Source organism: Colias philodice, chromosome 1 (genome assembly GCF_061535455.1).
Source record: "Colias philodice isolate Cphi_HAF_F1 chromosome 1, ilColPhil1 Martin Lab GWU primary, whole genome shotgun sequence".
Classification (NCBI taxonomy): domain Eukaryota; kingdom Metazoa; phylum Arthropoda; class Insecta; order Lepidoptera; family Pieridae; genus Colias; species Colias philodice.
In genome coordinates this window covers 11,605,524-11,627,176 of record NC_143086.1, presented here as the reverse complement: position 1 = coordinate 11,627,176, position 21,653 = coordinate 11,605,524, and the positions used below count along the sequence as shown (strand labels likewise).

Here is a 21,653-nt window from a genome sequence, read left to right as displayed (position 1 = left end):
TGCGAACATTAATCTTTTTGAGATTATATTATAAACCCACATCTTTTATTTTTAAGCTATTGCATAGCTTCTATCGCGGGCCTTGAGCGCGGGGACCGAATCGAGAAATTCCGTAACGAAAAAACCTCACGCTCCCCACTCCGACGGACACGGAGGTGTGGCTTGAGGCATGCTATGCAATAGCTTTACCGCGGCAGTCCCCGAGTGCCACACGTCTTTTTTTCTCTTGTTTCTCTCTTCTTCTTCTGATAAAATGCAGCTAATAACAAAAATGTCCTTGTTATAACTGTCCTCCATAGTGCAAATGCACGTTATATCCATACTAATATTATAAGGCGATCTTCACACTGGCCTGCACCACGCTGCATGTTGCGTGACTGCGTGTTTAACGTTACTTGTAAGTATCTCCGTTTGTATAGAAAACACGCACAGTCCAACACACTGAAAATGCAACCACGCGCATTCATGCTGGCACACCGAATCCCGCAGTGCCGCGCGTCGTGATGCTCAGTATGCAGATCTGCACTCCCGCAGGAACGCGCGTAGGTGCGTCGACACGCAATATGCAGCATGATGCGGGGCAGTGTGAAGATCGCCTTAATGCGAAATTAACTCTGTCTGTCTGTCTGTTACTCAATCACGCCTAAACTACTGAACCAATTTTTATGAAATTTGGTATGGAGATATTTTAATACCCGAGAAAGCACATACTACTTTTTATCCCGAGAAAATGACGCAATCCCGGAAATCCCACGGGAACGGGAACTATGCAGGTTTTTCTTTGGCTGCGTGGGCGAAGCCGCGGGCGGAAACCTAGTATTCTATATATTTCGTAGATGCCGACGCTCCGTCCGCTCCGTAGTCCGTACGCTCTGATTCCGATCCAGTGGACGCGCAGCAAGTTTATACTTATTATTGGGTTGGCAGTAGCTATACAATGAGAATATTTAATACATATATCTTTTTACTTCGTCACTGCAGCTGCGCTACCATTCACCGTCATATTGTCATTCACCGTTGACCGTAGTCTAGACGACCCCAGACGGTAGACAGCCCACGAGCCAGTTAGCACAGAGCAATAAAACTGTGTTTACGTCTGTGGTCTCGGTTTCTAACTGCTGTTCTGTCAAAACGTATTTTCATTTTTCAGAACAATTGTTATTTTGTGTAGACACTAGACGAATAACGCTTGCTTAGAAAATTATTATATTAAGTTAAAAAAATTATTTTTACTATTTTTCTGCTAGTTTTCACAGTGAAAAAATAATTTGACTGTAAACTATCGTGTAGAATCCGTCGCGATGGTCTAAAAAAGTGCTGTTTGAACAACTATACTAGTCTGGTACTGTTATTTCCAGTGCCTACATACGAAAGTTTACAACGCCACGAAAAATAGTTTTCGGGCGCTATTTATAACACTTTCTATATAAGGTAATGTAAATTTATCTATAAAGTTTTAACTCAATATATTATGTTTTAATTTTATGCAGCGCTACCGTTATTATAAATTAAATTTTATTTAACTGTATTTAGTGTGAGGTTAATCTCATATTCATGAATAAATTGGATTTAATCGATGTCACAGTCCACGTTTATAACGTAGCTACGTAGTCTCGTGGGTTGGACTTTGACACTTGCTCGGCATGTGTGTGTATAACTGCGAATGTGTTACGCGAATGTATGTTTTGAGTGGTTTCTCTCCAACTTTTACCAAAAAACTAGAAATATAATACATCACACGCTAGAAATACTGAAGAATATTTTTTGTACTTAATGTGTCATAGAAAATTTATAGGCATACAATATGATGCATTTATAATTAATATACCCTATTTACATTTTTAACTTTAAGTTTAGTTTAAGATCAAGTAACAGTTTAATATAGGTAATAAAAACAAAGTTTAGGAAAAAGTGTGCAAAACGTTTTTAAAATGTTTATAAGTAGTACGTAAAAAAATATATTTCCTTATCTTCCTGATTTTATTAAAACTTATAATGAATTTTTCAACAAACATAATTATTGTTGTTGTGTACTTACATGACAAGTACATTTCAACATAACAAAGAAAATCTTATATAAAACCCAACAGACCCAGTGTATGTAGGCAAAAACTTAAGATTACTAACTAAGTAACTAGATGACTATGGTTCTTATCTTCAACTCTAATATTGTATTAAATTTATACCATCATTTATCGGACATTGCAGTTTTATTAAACTGTATTTGAATAATGTAATAAGACAGGTTTTGTAGTGGATATTTTATATTATTAAAAATTTAAATCCTTGAAGCATAAGAGTTAGACTAGAGTAGATAATTTTTGAAACAAAAAAAAATCGCAGTCGGATGAAACCCATTAGAAAAGGAGGGGAATATGATAAAAATGTAAGGAAAAATAAATTACGGTCAATCCGAGTTCGGGAAGCGGGAGGGGGGAGCTTTAAAGAGAAAAAAATGGTTTCTCTCGATTTCCGACAAAACTACAAGTCCTATAGAAAAAAGTTCAATGGCAAAGTTGTAGGTAATTAAAAGTTCTACAACTCTTGTATTCACAATTTTTTCACATAACCTAAAAATTTAGGTGAAAAATTCAAAAAACCAAGTTTTTGGTCTTTTATTTCTATCTACTTCAAAATTTATTTTTTTTCTACGAAATTTGGTGGAAACTTACTTTATTATGTCCCAAATACACTGTAATTTATTTGATTGAAAATATTTATTTTTTCGCCTTATTTTGAATTAATACCAAAAAAACAACCTAATTTTCAATCGAAAAGTCACCCGTCAAAATATCAGCTTTTTTCAAAAACTTGGGCTGCCTTTTATTCATTGAAATCTCTACTTTCATATGGTGTAAAAAGAATAAACACCACCATAGTAAATGTTCTCAGGAAATGCATACAAACAGTCTGAAAATTAGCTTTTACTAAATCAGGCACACTTCTTGAACTCTATATCTTCTCTTGTATCGGCTTTTCGGTAATATTTTAAAAGAAAAATAATTATCTGTTCTAAGTTTAATATTTTACAGCATATTCAAAAGCAAAATGATGTCGATAAAAACATTTCAGGTAGTTCGAGAAGTGTGCCTGATTTAGTAAAAGCTAATTTTCAGACTGTTTGTATGCATTTCCTGAGAACATTTACTATGGTGGCGTTTATTTTTTTTACACCATATGAAAGTAGAGATTTCAATGAATAAAAGGAACCCCAAGTTTTTGAAAAAAGCTGATATTTTGACGGGTGACTTTTCGATTGAAAATTAGGTTGTTTTTTTGGTATTAATTCAAAATAAGGCGAAAAAATAAATATTTTCAATCAAATAAATTACAGTGTATTTGGGACATAATAAAGAAATTTTCCACCAAATTTCGTAAAAAAAAAAAAATTTTGAAGTAGATACAAATAAAAGACCAAAAACTTGGTTTTTTGAATTTTTCACCTAAATTTTTAGGTTATGTGAAAAAATTGTGAATACAAAAGTTGTAGAACTTTTAATTACCTACAACTTTGCGATTGAACTTTTTTCTATAGGACTTGTAGTTTTGTCGGAAATCGAGAGAAACCATTTTTTTCTCTTTAAAGCCCCCCCCTCCCGCTTCCCGAACTCGGATTGACCGTAATTTATTTTTCCTTACATTTTTATCATATTCCCCTCCTTTTCTAATGGGTTTCATCCGACTGCGATTTTTTTTATCTTTTCATTATTTTCAAAGGCTTCTACCCCAGTCTAAGTGTAATAAACTGTGGATAATTTTCTACAAATAAATTTATACAATTCCCAAAAACTTAGTTACTAACAAATTTTGCTGCCTATATTTATCATCCTTATTATATTATATCCTTTTACTATATACTGATAAAGCTCTCCAGACACTATCAAACACACAAGATAAGATACTATGTTTGAATACTGATACCTTGAGCAAAAATTTACATAATATCATGAATAGTATATTCTACTAGAGTACTTTCTATAAAATACTTATATAATGTATTTAAATACCTGTTCATTTTCTAATGGATTTCATTGTTTTAAAAATACCGTTTATGTATTAGTGTATGCGTTTTATATTATTTTTATTCGATATTTAATCTGCTGCACTTGGGTTTTTGTGTATATACCATAGTTTGTTTTCACTTTTCATCTTTATTTTTTCTTGTGTATTGTAGTGAAGCTTCTGTGCATTGCTTATTTTGTGTATTAAATTTTTATTACTAGCACATTTGTGTACATGTATGATAATTATAGCCATTTCTGCATTTTACACTGCTCATACGATGTTTTATTAATAGTTTCATGTAATTAATTGTTTATAGAGTGATTAAACTTAAAATGTTGCAAGTGCAAATTACTCTCATTTTATAAATTTAGTATACAGAAATGTATAAAATGTAAAGTATAGGTTTGTGATACAGGAATTGTTTCAGGTAAAGCACCATGGCAGAAGCCCATTCTGCTGTAGCATTCTCCTTTGCCATCACTCACGATGGCTGGGACGTGAACTTTGACCGGGAAGTCCTCTATCTTGTGTGGGAGTCTGGGTTACGGTCATGGAAGAAGCGCCTTGCCCGATTCAGAGTAAGTATTGCTTTCTTTGAAAAACAATAAACAAGTAGTTATGTACTTTTCTTACCTGCTTAGGTTAGAACAGTATAAGTAGGTATCACTACATAGTATAAAACAAAGTCACTTTCTCTGTCCCTATGTCCCTTTGTATGCTTAAATCTTTCAAACTACGTAACGGATTTTGATGCGGTTTTTTTTAATAGATAGAGTGATTCAAGAGGAAGGTTTTAGTATATAATTTACTAGCGACCCGCCCCGGCTTCGCACGGGTGCAATGCTGATACTAAATACACTACAGAAAAATTGTGAACGTTGTATAGGTATAAAAATATAGCGGCCCGCTCCGGCCTCCGGCATCGCACGGGTATAAAATACATAGCCGGGCGGCCGCAAACGCTACGTCCTGCAATTTTTAAATCTGTATATCTTCTAAAATATTCACTTAAATCATACGGTGTAAAGGGCCATATAGATCTATATTAAATGAACAATGTATGCATGGTATTTAATTGGTTAAGGATTAATGCTGTATTGGTTAAAATCGCTTCGAAAATTAGCCATTATTTGTCGTAAAAAGTAAATGACAAAAAAAAGTTATTGTGGGTTATCCATAAGAGATAGACATATACCATCGCGGACTTTTCTGTAGACCTTTTCAATGTGTATAATACTTAGTACATTATTTTGATAAAACTCGTAGGGTTCAGCCTGCGTTTGCAATGTAAGCGGAATAAATGTAATTTTTTACGACATCACATTAGAAACCTCAAAAATAACAGTACTTCTCCACTACTTAATGGATCTTATTATACATATAAACCTTCCTCTTGAATCACTCTATCTATTAAAAAAAACCGCATCAAAATCCGTTGCGTAGTTTCAAAGATTTAAGCGTACAAAGGGACATAGGGACAGGGAAAGCGACTTTGTTTTATACTATGTAGTGATTAGGTTTTAGTCAAAGCGGGCGAAGCCGCGGGCGGTAAACTAGTAATCAATAATTTTAAATTTTTAAATGACAAATCTTTTCTTATATTTTTGAAATAATAAGAATAAAATAAGACAAGATGTTAATCCAATTCATTTTGTCCACAGAATAGTATTCACAATGGAGTTTACCCAGGACATCTCCAATCTTTGTATGTCTTATGGACATTACTTGTTGCTGCTCATTTCGGTGGATTCAATATACCATTTGGATTAGTTCAAAAAGCTTTAACGATTTTACCTAGGTAACTTTTAAAACAATTGTATTATTTTGTCCTTTAATATTTTATTTCTTCCTGACTTGTGTAAGATAATAACTATTTTATTTTTTAGCAATTCTACAATGTGGCAAGTGATAGCGTGTTTGCTGGCAGCTCTGACTATGTGGCTAACTGTTATATTTTTGATGAGATACTTACTTAAGTTACTACTAATGTATAAGGTAAGTCTTCTATTTCGATTTAGTGAAATATGTGGTCATTTACAGAAAAAATGTTAATATATTCTTTCTATATCAAGAACTCAAAATATTGAATGAATGAGAAAATGTTTTTAATTCATTATTCATGCCCTGGCAGTAGATGAATAATAAAATTTTAATGAATATTTGGCTTAAAATATACAGTTATAACCACAACCACAATATAACCACATAAATGTGATCAGCATTGTTATTTAAAATATAAAAATATTATTTCTTTTACTCTCAATTACATTTGTACGCAGTAGCAATTGTGAATAAATAATATTATAAATACATAATTTCTAAATACATGGGCTATTTCCTTCCGACTTTTATATAATTATGGTGACAAAAAGACGTTTACTTGAGCATATAATATATATTTTTAGTTTAAATATGTTTTGAAATATGGTAGAGCTGTATTTGGGTATTGGTTTTATACCGTTTAGTCAGGAAAGTAAATGTAAGTCAATATTATTTGCTTTGACTTATTCACAAAAGATCTTTGTCAGTCAAATATTTTACGATTTATTAAAAAAAAAAAATTCTTTGATGTATGATTTTACACATAACATGGTTGTTTTTATGTATCGTAAACAGTACAAAATAAGCTTACAATCTGTATATGTTTAAGTAGTTTGTTACCACAATACAGTGTATTTGGCATTAAACAAAAAACAGCATAGTAACATTACTATACATATTTGATTGATGTGAAAAATAATCTAAAAGATGTGAAAAATAATCTAAAAGATTATTATCACTATATTTATCGCTGTTTCATTGTATCTTATCAAATCTAATTAGTAATTACTTACCCTTCAAATTTCGTGATTAGAAATTTAAATTATAGCTTCACACAATTTTAATGTTAAGCTATTACGCCGTTATATTGATCTGTTGATATTGGTTGATATACAATCCTATCAAGGTAGCGTGAGATGATAAAAACGCATTAAATAACTGCAAGGTACAATTTATTATTCAGCAATTATTAATTCTGAGTTGAAATAAATCTTAATTCTCGCTAATTCATCATCGACATTGCGTGCATTGTTTGATGAACGTATCGTTATTCAAATATGTAGTAATTAGATACTAGATGGAACACAATGGCAGAAGAACTATTTACGTAGGTGATATTGTAGAAGCTTAAATTATTATAGATACATAGAAGAAATTTATTTACTTCCTTGTTCATTTAAATGATTTTTATTTTATTTCGGCCGATAAATTCCCTATTTTCCTACGTGTACTTACAATTAAAACACCACCCATTAGTCGTCAAAATAAGGTATTAAAACCATTTAAATAATTCAAGATTAGTAAGCGGAGGGGGATTTTTTACTTATTTAATAGGTAATTGCCTGAACGATCGAGGTCGATTAAGTGTCGACTGGACCGCTGATTGTATACCGTATATATTTATTTATTCATTGACCTTATTTTCATCATTTTTTTTTCAAATTTGATGAAATCGTGCAAATAGTACTTCTTAAGTATCGTTGGGATATAAATTTATAAATATCATTGGGATATAAATGAGAAGGACTTCATTTATACTGTACTAAAGTTAAGCTAAGAAACACTAGTAAAAACTGGGTCTAAAATATTGAATACCTGTTGAATATCCATAATAAACACCAATTTAAGTTTCTCTCTAGTCAGCCTCGTTCTTTATGATGTACATCGTGACTATGAAAAACTCACGAATGTTAATTTTGAAGTATATTTTAGGGGTGGATGTATGAATCTCGTGCGCCGGGCTCAAAGATATCTCTAAGGACGATTCTATGGGTGAGCGTGGTGAAGGTACTGTCTGGTTGGAACAAACCACGCTTGTACAGTTTCCAAGGGTCGCTGCCGAGACTCCCCCTGCCCACCGTTAAAGATACTATGAAAAGGGTATGTATATTAACAAAGAGTGTGTTGAATCTGTATTAAAATGTGTTCAACATAAGGTCATTTGTAAGGTCGTTTCCTTCTTAAAACTTTAACTGATTAATCTGCAGATATTAGATTGGATTGAATATTAATTTCGGCCGTTAACCGAGTCGATTATGATAAAAAATATACGAATTCAATATACATGTTGCGATAGTGTAATTATAATTAAAAAATGTAAAATTTCTCGATACTGTAATTAATAAACCTAAAAATTAATTTTTGCTGATTTTTTTTCTGGTTAAATAATGAATTCAACTGAAGGTTTTTAATTTTTAACACAATGTTTTATATACATTTTTTTTCAGTACTTGTTGAGCGTCCGACCACTTCTCGATGACGATAACTTCAAGAGAGTAGAGAGGTTGGCTAAGGAATTCGAAGAAACCATTGCAGTGAAACTCCAGAGATATCTCGTACTGAAGTCATGGTAATAAACTTTTGATATGATGTATAGTAATTATTATTGCCCTTGACAACAAGTATTAAAAATTCTGTTCTAATAGTGGCACTTATAGTAATATTGCGAAGACATAAATTGATACTAACGTAAAATGTCTTCCGCTTATATTACGATTAAGATGAACTTATCGCATCTTTTCAGTTTATTGTTATATTAATATTAAGGTTATCAAGTAACCTACACGTGTTATCATTGTGTCAATAGTCACAACATTAACGTTTGTGGGCGTGGTTATTGATCGTCGCACAATTCGTATTGTCTGCGAGATAAGATGTCTGCAGAAATAGGAATTAATAACGTAATAATAATTATGTATGTGCTAAAACTTGTTGCTAGTCGGTCAACGTTCGTCAAAGATCAATAGCTTGGTGCTATGCGTTGTCTTGTGATAATGAAATCGTTGGCAATAGCCTTATTAAATTATCTCGAGATAATTGGTTCAACATAATACATATGATAATTAGGTATATGCTGGAGATTATATGTTTTATCCTTGCTACTGATTAAACGATTGAAAACGTAGGTAGTGTATAAAGAAAATATGTTATTGTTATTTTCGATGGTAAAATCTTGGGAATGGTTGATGGAATAGATAGGTTTATTGAGTTAAGAATACATTTTATTAAGAAAAAATGACGTAACATCATAACAAATGGAATGAGCCTCTATGATATTTGAAAGGGGATAACATTATCTGTCCTATAAATTTGTCTAAAAATATATCTAGAGTTCATAGAAAAGTTTGTTCTTTCAAGGCAACTTTTGTTACACGTGTAAGTGTTATAACACTACGTTAGGTAATAAAAAATCGTTCAATTCACGTCATGAAAGGATATGGACTATTATGGTCTTCTCCCGTACCAGTATGCTACAGAAGGTCATTTTCATTGTGCTCAAGGTAGGTTCAGTAATCGACTGGGCTTATGTAAATCGAGTCTATACCTCGTCATTCTTTATTTCATTTATATTTAATAAATCATTGATTTACAAGAGAAGGAGTAAAAAATAATGCCAATAAAAATGAATTATCTTGCAGTAAAAATGTATTTTTATAAAAAAGCAATTAATTCAAGTATAGCCATCTATATAATCTCAATTGATTTTTGCGTTCTAACTGAACAACAGCAACATGGTTTTAACAACATAAGGATTAAATTCAATTTCAAACATTTCATATGTAATCACTACAAAATATCTTCTCCAAATAAAAAATAGAAAATGTCCCAATTAAATTAAATTAATTTTTTTCCTCGCTTATTCTCGAAAGCTCGAAATCTCAATCGAAATTTTCTTAAACCTAAACCACCATTTCTAATTACAACAACAATATTTTAAACACATCCAAACGCATACAATCACACAAACACGCTAATGCACACTCATGCATACATTTATTTTTTCTTTGTTTCTTTTATTATTATATTTTAAAAATGTTTTTCAACCTTATCTCACCAATGTCATTCTTGTTTGTGTTTTATTGTATTGTTGGAAAATAAGCTTTTTTTTCATTCAATTAATTCCATGTTGTTTTTCTATATAAATCATACTAATACATATTATAAACGTGAAAGTCGTAAGTAAGGATGGTTGGATGTATGGATGTTTGTTACTCTTTCTCATAAAACTGTTCTACGGATTTTGATGGAACTTAACAGGAAAATAGGTAATAAGAATAATATGAGCTATGTAATTATGTACTTGATTTTGCTCGCGGCTTCGTCCGCGTGTGAAACCGTGCGTCACAGCTAGTTTATATATAATAATTTTTCCAGGTGGTCAAGCAACTACGTATCGGATTGGTGGGAAGAGTATGTATACCTACGAGGTCGGTCCCCACTTATGGTGAATTCCAACTTCTATGGAACGGACACTTTGATGCGTCCCACATCTATACAAGCGGCTAGGGCCGGCACTATTATACACTTTTGTTTGAGATTCAGGAGGCTCATTGAGAGACAGGAGTTGGAACCAGTGAGTTTTAATATATTTTTAAAGTTTTGTATGAGTAGGCAGAGGATTCTTATGTACCATATTGTATTTTTGTACTATAGACAATTTGTAATTTTTTGGTCAATAAATTGTATGTATTGTATTATGCGCCACTGCTATGCCATGCTAACTTATACTGACTACAATAATACTTTGATTTATTTATTATATTTTAATTTACATTGACATAAGAGTTTGTGTATAGGAAATATATGATTCAACTTATAATAAATAAATCATTTATTTTCACATAATAATTTTACAAATCAAAGTCACCCCAGGCTCCTAAGATAGTAAAAACTGTTTTGAAAGAAAGAAAGAAAGAAAGAAAGATCATTTATTTGACTCCACAATAATAACAAACACAATTGACACAGAAATACAATACTTAATTAAAATTAAAGCAACACAACATGAAACAAAACAATACAAGTACAATAAATGAAAGAGTAAAATAAAATAAAATGAAGCCGAAAAGTAGAGCCAAGTCAGGTAGCCACTCAGCATAAGTTGCAACATAGTTGCATCGCTGATTTTCAGTGGCCCCTCTCTGAAAACTCTCTGTTTTCAAATACATATATGATTCTAGTGAACCCTAACCATTAATATACATTTTAGATAATGCTACAAAACATGGTACCACTATGTTCCTGGCAATACGAACGTCTATTCAATACTGTGAGAGTTCCCGGAGTTGAGACGGACAAAATAGTGCATTATCAAGATTCAACACATATCACGGTATACCACAAGGGGAAATACTTCAAGGTCATCGTGTACTCCAGGGGCAGGCTGCTGAATCCAGCTGAAATTCAGATGTGAGCATTAAATTAATTTCTATATATATATTAAATTATAATAATAACAGTCAATGAATATTGATAAATTACGTTTTAAATAAGAATTTATTTTTATGTATTTTATTTCAATTCGTTTTTTGTTATTGTGCACTTGAGCTCTACTAAAAACGATATATTATAATTATTAATCTGAAAATGAAATTTCTTTAATTATTAATATACTGAATCTAAACTTAATTACCAATTTTCAGCCAAATCCAGCAAATTCTAGACGATAAAACGGAACCAGCAGTCGGCGAAGAGAGGGTAGGTGCACTAACAGCGGGCGAGCGGTCGCACTGGGCTCACATCCGTCAGACGAACTTCAACCGCGGTCACAATCGGACGTCTCTGCATTGTATCGAACGTGCTGCGTTCAATGTTTGTTTGGGTGAGTGAGGAATTTTCAAATTCGAATGGGAAAGAAAGGATAAAAAAAATGGTAAAGTCAATAGTAAATGGAGATAGTACCAAGAAGATATAATAGTTTGTCGTCGATTCTGAAAACTGAGTCTTTAAATTTGAATTTGTCCATGTTGTTCAATTTCCAGACTTTGATTCTACTGATATATTTATTCAAAATGAATAACTGCATTTATTATGTTATATGTTCACATTTTTCTAAAACTTGTTTTATGTTGCAGATGACAAGGAATATGGTTTTTTTACACAATGTTCTAAAACTTAATTCTTGTTGCAGATGACAAGGAGTATGGTTTCGACGAGAACGACCCGTCTACATTGGACGACTATGGCCATGTGCTATTGCATGGTAAAGGCCACGACCGTTGGTTCGATAAGTCGTTTAACTTGTGTTTCAGTACTAATGGAGCTGTGAGTATATTTCTTAAAATGTTTTAGTGATTAATGATTATTATTATAGTTAAAGATTATAAAGATTATTTGTTTTTTTTTTGTCATTGAAAGGATGCATTTGGTACCTAAATTACCTTTTACGCTTCATGTTTTATTTAATTTTTCGTATAATAAAGAACAAATAAACTCTCATATGATTTTGTTTAATAATTGATTATTATTTTTTTGCAGGTTGGATTCAACACAGAACATACTTGGTAAGTTTTTATTACTTTTGTTTTTGTTAAAAATTCATAAAAAATCGGATTCGGTAATAAATCCATGAAACTTATGTAAGTGTATAAAAGAAAAACCGAAATATTATTTGAAAAAAAAAAATATTATGCATCGTTGTATTTTCCAATTTTCGCAATTATATGACTTATATAATTTGTAGGGCGGACGCACCTGTTATGGGCCACCTCTGGGAGTTCGTGATTCTCTCTGAACTTCAGTATGGGTAAGTACAGTTGATATATTATTACTAGTCCTAAATCTATTTTCATTTTTATTGTGCTTGTTTTTGTGATGAGAAAACTAGCATCTTTTACACGAGAAGAAAAATAATATTAGATCCTCAAAGTTGATGCCCAAAAAAGAAAACATCTTAAATCTTAATACTATTATAAAGGCGAAAGTTTGTATGGATGTATGGATGTATGGATGTTTGTTACTCTTTCACGTAAAAACTACTGAACCGATTACAATGAAATTTAGCACACATATAGAGGGTAACTTGGATTAACACATAGGATAGGTTTTATCCCGGAAATCCCACGGGAACGGGAACTATGCGGGTTTTCCTTTGAAAACGCGGGCGAAGCCGCGGGCGGAAATCTAGTTTAATATGAAGTACCAAGTTCAACTATATATTTTCCCGTCTGAATGCGGTTAAATTTTCTCTTAAAATTAAATTCCTGCGTCTATAAACAGTTACTTGGAGGACGGCAACGCCCGCGGGCCGGTAGATGCTCCTCCCCCCGCAGCAAGCCGCCTGCAGTGGGAACTGACGAACGACGAGCTGCTGGCCAGCATCGACATGTCGTATAGCGTGGCGCAGAAGCTGCTCAACGATGTGGACCTGAACGTACTCATGTTCACCAAGTATGGAAAAGGTGAGCCTTCGAGCCTTTTTAAGGGTGCACTCACACACATCAGTCACCGTCACGGCACGTCACCGGACAGGATTAAAAAAAAATATGTATCAATAGTTCTAGTATGACTCTGTTCCCACACGACAGTCGCCGGCACGAAATCTATCAGTGACGTCCCCGGTCAGGCACGTCAAATAATCTTTCCATACATGTATCATACTTTTATCCCCACTCACCCGGTGCCGTCACGTCTCAGTTCAGTCAGCGTCGTGCTACCGTCAATTGCTACATGTTCTCTAGCGTGACACACGTCTAATCACTCACTAACCTGATGTATGTGTTCAATGATTCAGTCAAACCGGCGACGTGACTGACGGACAACATGACGGTGACTGGTGTTTGTGGATACGTACACGAACCGTCACCGATCAGTCATCGGTGACTTGACGGTGACTGATGTGTGTGAGTGCACCCTAATTGTTTTTGGACCATTTTTATTCTTATACTAGCGGTCCGCCCCGGCTTTACCCGTGGTACCTACATGTTTAAACTATCCTATCTCTCAAGTTGGATCGAACTGCACATGGTGTGCGAATTTTATTATAATCGGTTAAGTGGTTAAAGAGTCCATTGAGGACAAACATTGTGACACGAGATTTATATACAGGGTGTACCAAAAAGTAGTGATGAACGGAAGCTGAGAGGTAGAGGACCTAGAGGGCTATCCGAATCACCCCCATGTATGTTATGCGATTTTTCGTATTTTCGGAGTTATGACGATTTTTTCAATTTTTCACCGATCGCCGAGTACGATGATATTTTCACTCATGCTGACGTCAATGATTGCGGAAGATGCTTGATTTTTTTTTGTGTGCTAAGCTGAAAGATAGGCCAATTCAGTATGGTAACATTTACTATCGTTAGATCTTTGAATGGAATAAAAAAAATAATTAAATGGCAAGAAAGATAAAATTACCCAGTATGTTCACCACTTCAAGGGCCCGTAAAAAAATAAAATCACATAAAAAAAATTTTCCGTTTGACTTTTAAAAACTTGCTCTATCTATCAGATAGCTACCCTGAAAATTTCATTTTATTATTCAGAAGGCTTCAATCGAAAAATTTAAATCTAAATGTGGTAAGTGCAAAAATTGAATTAACATGATGATCATTAAAACCAATAAATAGGTGTTTAATTACCAGAAATTTTTAAAATAACCCCGCTGTTGCTCAATGCAAGTGCGACATCACCGTAAAAAGTTGTCTTTTAAATGTCTGAATGCCCTTTTATCATTTTTAATGGTTTCTTCTGTTACTATGAATTTCCGGGTTATTTCGTCTAAATTGTGGCATTCTCTCAAGTAGCCGAAGTCTTTTTAATATTCCCATTGAAACAAATCAATGGGGTTTAGGTCGAGGGACCGTGGAGGCCAGGCTTTAAGGCAGGCTTCACCGGCGCATGCGCAGGCTGCAACGACCAATCCATCTTTCAGGGTATCTTGGCCCTTTAGCCTGGCCTGCACGGTCCCCGGACATAAACCCTATTGATTATTTTCCGTGGGGATACTACAAAGACGAGAGACTGCCACAATTTGGACGAAATAACCCGGAAATTCATAGTAGCAGAAGAAAGCATTAAAAATGATAAAAGGGCATTCAGACATTTAAAAGACTACTTTTTACGGTGATGTCGCACTTGCATTGAGCAACAGCGGGGTTATTTTAAAAATTTCTGGTAATTAAACACCTATTTATTGGTTTTAATGATCATCATGTTAATTCAATTTTTGCACTTACCACATTTAGATTCAAATTTTTCGATTGAAGCCTTCTGAATAATAAAATGAAATTTTCAGGGTAGCTATCTGATAGATAGAGCAAGTTTTTAAAAGTCAAACGGAAAACTTTTTTTATGTGATTTTATTTTTTTACGGGCCCTTGAAGTGGTGAACATACTGGGTAATTTTATCTTTCTTGCCATTTCATTCTTTTTTTTATTCCATTCAAAGATCTAACGATAGTAAATGTTACCATACTGAATTGGCCTATCTTTCAGCTTAGCACACAAAAAAAAACTAACATCTTCCGCAATCATTGACGTCAGCATGAGTGAAAATATCATCGTACTCGGCGATAGGTGAAAAATTGAAAAAATCGTCATAACTCCGAAAATACGAAAAATCGCATTACATACATGGGGGTGATTCGGATAGCCCTCTAGGTCCTCTACCTCTCAGCTTCCGTTCATCACTACTTTTTGGTACACCCTGTATATTCAGAATGTATGTTAGATACGTTTTTTATGTTTTAAGACTAATTCTAGCATATCCAAGTTTTCTGAGTTTTTCCCTGTGCTTCGTGCTTTTTTATTAGTTTGTTAGAACGGGTGGTGTTTCGCCTTATACTAATTGTACCCTACCGCCCTTGAGCATTTACATAAGTATCCAAGTAGGGCCTCTGCAAATGCGCTACACACTTTAAGAGAACTGTCCGCTGTTTATATAATTCTAACCCATAATTATTCCACAGGTTTCATGAAAGGTCTCCGCGTATCCCCAGACGCGTTCATACAAATGATCCTGCAACTTTCGTACTACCGTGATGCCGGCCATTTCTGTTTAACCTACGAAGCGTCTATGACTCGTCTCTTTAGAGAGGGTCGTACTGAAACCGTGAGGTCTTGTACTATCGAGAGCTGTAAATGGGTTAAGGCCATGGAGGATCCTAATTCTACGGTACGTTACATAAACCTACCTTAAATTTTCAATCTAGCAAATTAATAGTTTTGTTTATTGTTTCTGACTTTTTTTTTGTGTTAATTTAGCTTTTGGAAAAACCATTTTCTAGAAATAATTATTTTCTTTTGTTAATAATTCCGAATTATTTTTAAACCTGGTTTAAAATACAGTACAATTTTTTTCTTTACACAGATCGAAGACCGCCTGGAGCTGTTCCTGAAAGCAAGTCAGCGGCACCAACTCGGTTACCAGGATGCCATGGCTGGTCGTGGTATTGACAGACACTTGTTCTGCCTCTACGTGGTCTCCAAGTATCTGGAGCTCGACTCGCCTTTCTTGCAGGAGGTGTTCAACGAGCCCTGGAGGCTGTCCACCAGCCAGACACCATATGGTAAGTGTTTGGGCTATTTTGTACGAGTTTAGCGATTTTTTGAAGTGAAAACTTCTTTAGCGGCGTTGAGCAATTTTTCTGTAATGGGTATAAAATCTTAAACTCGCGTCAGGACACGTGACCTGATCGAAAAAGCGTAAGACGGATGGATATCAAACATGCTCAACGTTAATATGTAATCAAGTTTTCACTTCTGCCGGCACTCCCGGAGTGCAACCCGTCTTTTTTTTATTCACAAAATATCCTCACCTTTCCCATACTTGGTACACGGGCAGCTCGAGCAGTTAACGACTGAGTGACGTACACAGACTGCTCGAGCAGTCGGTCGTTGACTGCTCGAGCAGTCGGTTGTTGACTGCTCGAGCTGTCGCTACAAACCGCGCAGTTGACGGCTTGAAGCGGTCAATCCCTTAGGGGATATCAGTAAAGGAATAAATGAAGCACTTGTAAAAGTGCAATGACGAGTGTTAGTGCCCGTTAAATATAGTATTTGAGAATTTTATTTCGAAATGCTATCCTATGTACATGATATTATGGAGAAAAATCTTTCTGAATGGGTCATATGCTGGGCAAACTTTGTATCTTATCATAATATATTTTGTTGAATGTATGTTACATGACATTGATACTCATGGTCGTATTTCGCACTTAATTAAAATAAAATAAAGTAGTTACTCATATTTCTATAATCATATTTATGTATATGTAAAAACTACAGTGCATTTTCGCAGCAGCTCATGCAACCTTCGATAGCTCAGTTGGTAGAGCGGTGGACTGTAGAGTGTAACGAAGTCATCCATAGGTCGCTGGTTCAAATCCGGCTCGAAGGAATTTTTTATTTATTTATTTATTTCTATTACGCGTATAATATAAATTTGTTGAGCGTACATTTTGGGTCAACCTAAAACTATATTATTTTATTTTCAAAATGATATTTTTTTTTAAAATACGTTTTAATAATATATTTTATTTGGCTATATAATTTTGAGTAATGGCGTCATTATTGGATATTGATAAAAGAAAATATTATAATCATAATAGATGAAAACTAACTTGATGGTTGTCGTGATGGACTGGGCTCCGTTTGCATTCAATTTATTTTTATTTGTATTTGTGAAATTACGTTTTTATTTTAAAACAATGATCTGGTAATGCAATATTTTCTTTTTCTATTTTTATATGATCTGCTTATTTATACCGTTAAATAATTGTCGGCATTGAAAGAGCCTTGATTATTATTTTTAAACGACAATAGTAAATTAAAGATCTATAATACTTTTACCGATAGTAACTGAACTTGAAACTAAACTTGTTTTTTATCTGATGAAATCGAGTCTAAAATGTGAAATGTGGTTGCATAATTCTGCTGACAGTTTATATAATGCAATCCGATCACATTAATAATTTATAATTTTTAATTATTAATAAATTGAATATTGGTTTTCCATTGGGTTAATGCTGTAGTTGCCCGTTTTAATTTAAGTAATACTTTCACAGCAAATTTTGTTGTGCACCATATCTAAAACACACATCAACTTACAAGTGAATTAATAAATACAAAGATAAAGTTCACCAATTGCATTATTTCTTTGTGTATCTCTCTCAAATAATTCTTCCTACAATGAGATTAATTTTATCAATTGCACGGTTTTTTTTCTTTCTTAATAACTCAGGCCCCGGAATCACAGACACAATTATAGAAAATCTATTGTGTCGTGGACCGATCGGGCCGTTCGGGGCTCAATGGGTTACAAATAAATTTATTCTTTTTATCTTTTTTTCATTCCCCTAAAACAATTCCTACAACAATGAATACTCATGTATCTCCAAAGGTCAAACGAGTCTCATGGACCTCAAGAAGTACCCGAAGTGCGTGGGCGCCGGCGGCGGGTTCGGTCCCGTCGCTGACGACGGTTACGGCGTCTCGTACATCATCGTCGGTGAAGACATGCTGTTCTTCCACGTGTCCAGCAAGAAGAGCTGCCCGGTCACGGTATGACGCGACACAACACAACACAACGCATCATAAAACATCATAACGTCACAATCACATTACAACGCATCATAACACATCGCAACGCATAACAACATCACTCGAATTTATGTTGCATATAAATAATAAACTATATATGTTACTAAATAATAACTAAAATTTTTTGTAACTTATGATTGGAATTAGATAATCAGTGAACTGAATTTTTGATATTATTTTAAGCTTGCAAGGAATGATTTGGTCGTAAGTGTTAAGTGGAAAATATTTGTTGCATCCATTTAAAATATCTTTCAATCGATCTTTTAAAATCACATGTGCTAGTTTTAGTATCGGATAAAGAATGTTACATTCAGATACACAATACATATAAATAAAAATCAAAAATTATTTTTTGTCCATGAAATAGTTTAATTTCATCTATGTTTTACACACTACTTTCACTAGATACATTTTTGAGTTGAATGTATATTCCAAGTCAGATTTTAGTTTAGATTAAATTCTATTTGTGTGAATTTAAATACTCAAAAAAAATGCAATTGTGCATATTAAGTATTTAGTTGATGCTGATTCATAAAAAGCTAACATTGAAATAGAAAAAAATAAAGACAGTAATACTACATATTATATATTGTTTTTACAAAATATAATATTCAAAATTGTCACTTAACTTCTTGTATTAAATTTTTGTCTAAATTATTTTCCAGTATAATAGACAACTTGTACCATCTCTGTTTTAAAATAGTATCATTTTCTCACAATTGAATACATTATAATATTATGTGATAAAATTGTTTTGTGGTTTTTATTGCAGAGCTCAAGCAATTTTGTGAAACAAATCGAGAGATCGCTCAACGACGTCCAAGCACTCTTCAATGAGTACAAGAAAATAAAAGGCACCTCCAGCAATAGTAAATAGTTTTAATTTATAAAATCATTGTTCTAGCTTAAGTTCAATTTTGTTGTTGTTATAATGCTTGTAGATTATACGTATATCTGTAACAATACTTAGCTAATTTTCTAGGTTTAAGAAAATGAGACACAATCTTTTGTTTGGAAAAAATAAACACTGTAAATTATAGGGTTCTATGCGTTGTGTAACTAACTATGTTTTTGATGTTTTGATTTCTCTGATTTTTTTGCAACAAATCAATGCAAATATGCTTTACTTTACAATGCTTAGGGTTAATGGTGAAAGTTTAAAACTGTGTTAATTTTATTAGGTGTAAGTATATTATGAGCATTTAAATCAGAAATCGCTACTAACAATGTTATTTACAAGAGTGTTGTTAACATCGCACATTAAATGATGGCTTACAACTTTAGTGACATATCATCATACAATTTGTTACTCAATGTCTGTTACTCGTTTCTTACTTAATTCTCACATTAAATATAATTACTATACACGAGCGGTGTTTAATGTGTGACTGTTAAAGATCAAGTATATTAATAAAAAATAGTGACGTATTTTTGGAGAATTATTGTATATTTTTTCGACTATCAACTTTAACGAGTTTGTGGTATCAAGTAAGTGTAAGTCTTTATATTATACAAATACTATAAATATACACGATTGGCTAGATCTGTCTGGTTTATCTGTATGGTAATGGAATATTAGTTATTAAGAATGTATCGAATTTGTCCATGATACTTTACGAATTGTACTCATCACACCCACCTTATACACTATTTTGCACCCTTTTCTATAAATATATGTATATAAGATCGTTCCTGTGCTCATATAATGAATTTTATAGCGTTTAAATATATCTTTAGAAGAAATTTTTATGTATTTATACATTTTCTAAGCTTCCTAACGCATAATATTCGTATTATCGTTCAATGAAATGTCAGATTTAAGAGAAATCATGGTACAAATATTGCAACGACAAGAACTAACATTTTAACAGAGCTATTTAATATCAATACTTGTATGTAGTTGAATAATCGGAGTAAGGAATTTTTTACTTTTTTTTATGAAGTGAAATCAAGTTTTTTTTATATTTTTAAGGTTTTGTTGCTTTCTATTATTTTGTGGTATCTATATTTTTGTTGTTCGTTTACCTGATGAAATACTTAACATAGTTCGCCTTAACATAATTCTGTCCAGTTAGAGTAAATGTACATTATACACGTTTGCAGTGTGCAGGCATTGAAGAACATGTACACATTGTTACAACTCCTATTTTAATGATTCATTAGTATTATTTATGTTGTTGCAGATTTTTCATCATTAGTGTAATTATTGATCAAATTTTGAATAAATAGTTCGTATATTATTGTGGTATTTTATTTTTATTACTTAATGAAATTAATTGATGAAAACCCTGAATTGTAATCTAAAAACTTAAAACTGTCCTACATAGAAATAAAATGTTATCCAAATTACCTACTTACAATGAAAAGATTTTTTTTATTTTAGTTTCATGTATAAAAATCTCTGATATTGCACAAAGTGAACAATAATTTCAAATCAATTTATAATTATTTATTTATCAAGGATCATAGCGACTTTGACGCTTGTTATAATAAAAATAATTATATCAATATGTTGGCTGTAGCTATTAAACAGTAAAAATTAAATTATTACAATGCCAAAGTAAATTGCATTTTTCATTTAAATGCATCATGATAATATGGCATATGACACCTTACTATAGTGGGAATGAGATAACAGAGGTTTAAAATAATTAAACATTGCCCAGTAACAGGTAAACCACGTGGAGTAAAATAGTTCCACGTCGCTATGCATCATGTTGATTGCAATTACACACGGCACGTTACATGGCAGAACATTACATGATATGTAAATAGGTATATATTATGAATTATATTTCCTTTGAGAAATTTTAAAATAAAATATTTTTTTCTATTAAAGACAACCGCATTGATGAATCGCTAAGCTTGTGTTTAATATCTTCTAAGCACACTTGTAAGTATGTAAAAATGCATGCAATCAATGGTAACATTGGTCCTGGCTATCACAGTCTGTTATTGATTGACGACCTGTGCGGCGCTGATTTCGCCTAAAATAATGTTGCCAGTAATATGTAACTCAATTGCGTTGGGGTAAATTAAAGCTTATACATGTGGTTGTACAGAATACAGCCTTATGTGTTTTGAGTTAGAATGTTTGTTTAATTATTTTACACGAGAGTACCTATCGAAAATGTAAAAGGCTGTTTCTATCAGTTATTTAGCATTTTTTCCACTTCATCACGGTAGGGTGGGAATTGTGAATTGTCTGCATATAAATAAATATTTAAGTATTTCAATGAAATACTTCGTTTGATCAGACATCATCTGGTTCATCATTAGGTTAAGTC

General features: G+C 32.9%; 1 protein-coding gene and 1 non-coding gene across 2 annotated transcripts; both read left to right on the top strand.

Moving 5' to 3' along the window:
- The first annotated feature begins 1,072 nt into the window (after positions 1-1,072).
- whd (carnitine O-palmitoyltransferase whd) lies at positions 1,073-20,606 on the top strand. The gene is made up of 17 exons (XM_089697526.1): positions 1,073-1,431; positions 4,433-4,583; positions 5,667-5,803; positions 5,892-6,000; positions 7,759-7,926; positions 8,274-8,395; positions 10,201-10,399; positions 11,036-11,235; positions 11,469-11,647; positions 11,957-12,090; positions 12,304-12,329; positions 12,509-12,571; positions 13,045-13,226; positions 15,735-15,940; positions 16,136-16,334; positions 18,167-18,327; positions 19,139-20,606. The coding sequence occupies exons 2-17, from the start codon at positions 4,443-4,445 to the stop codon at positions 19,241-19,243; spliced, it is 2,331 nt and encodes a 776-aa protein (XP_089553652.1). The 5' UTR covers positions 1,073-1,431; positions 4,433-4,442; the 3' UTR covers positions 19,244-20,606.
- TRNAY-GUA (transfer RNA tyrosine (anticodon GUA)) lies at positions 17,078-17,164 on the top strand. Its single transcript is given in 2 exon segments — positions 17,078-17,114; positions 17,129-17,164. It is a non-coding gene; the product is annotated as a tRNA-Tyr (tRNA).
- Positions 20,607-21,653: the final 1,047 nt, after the last annotated feature.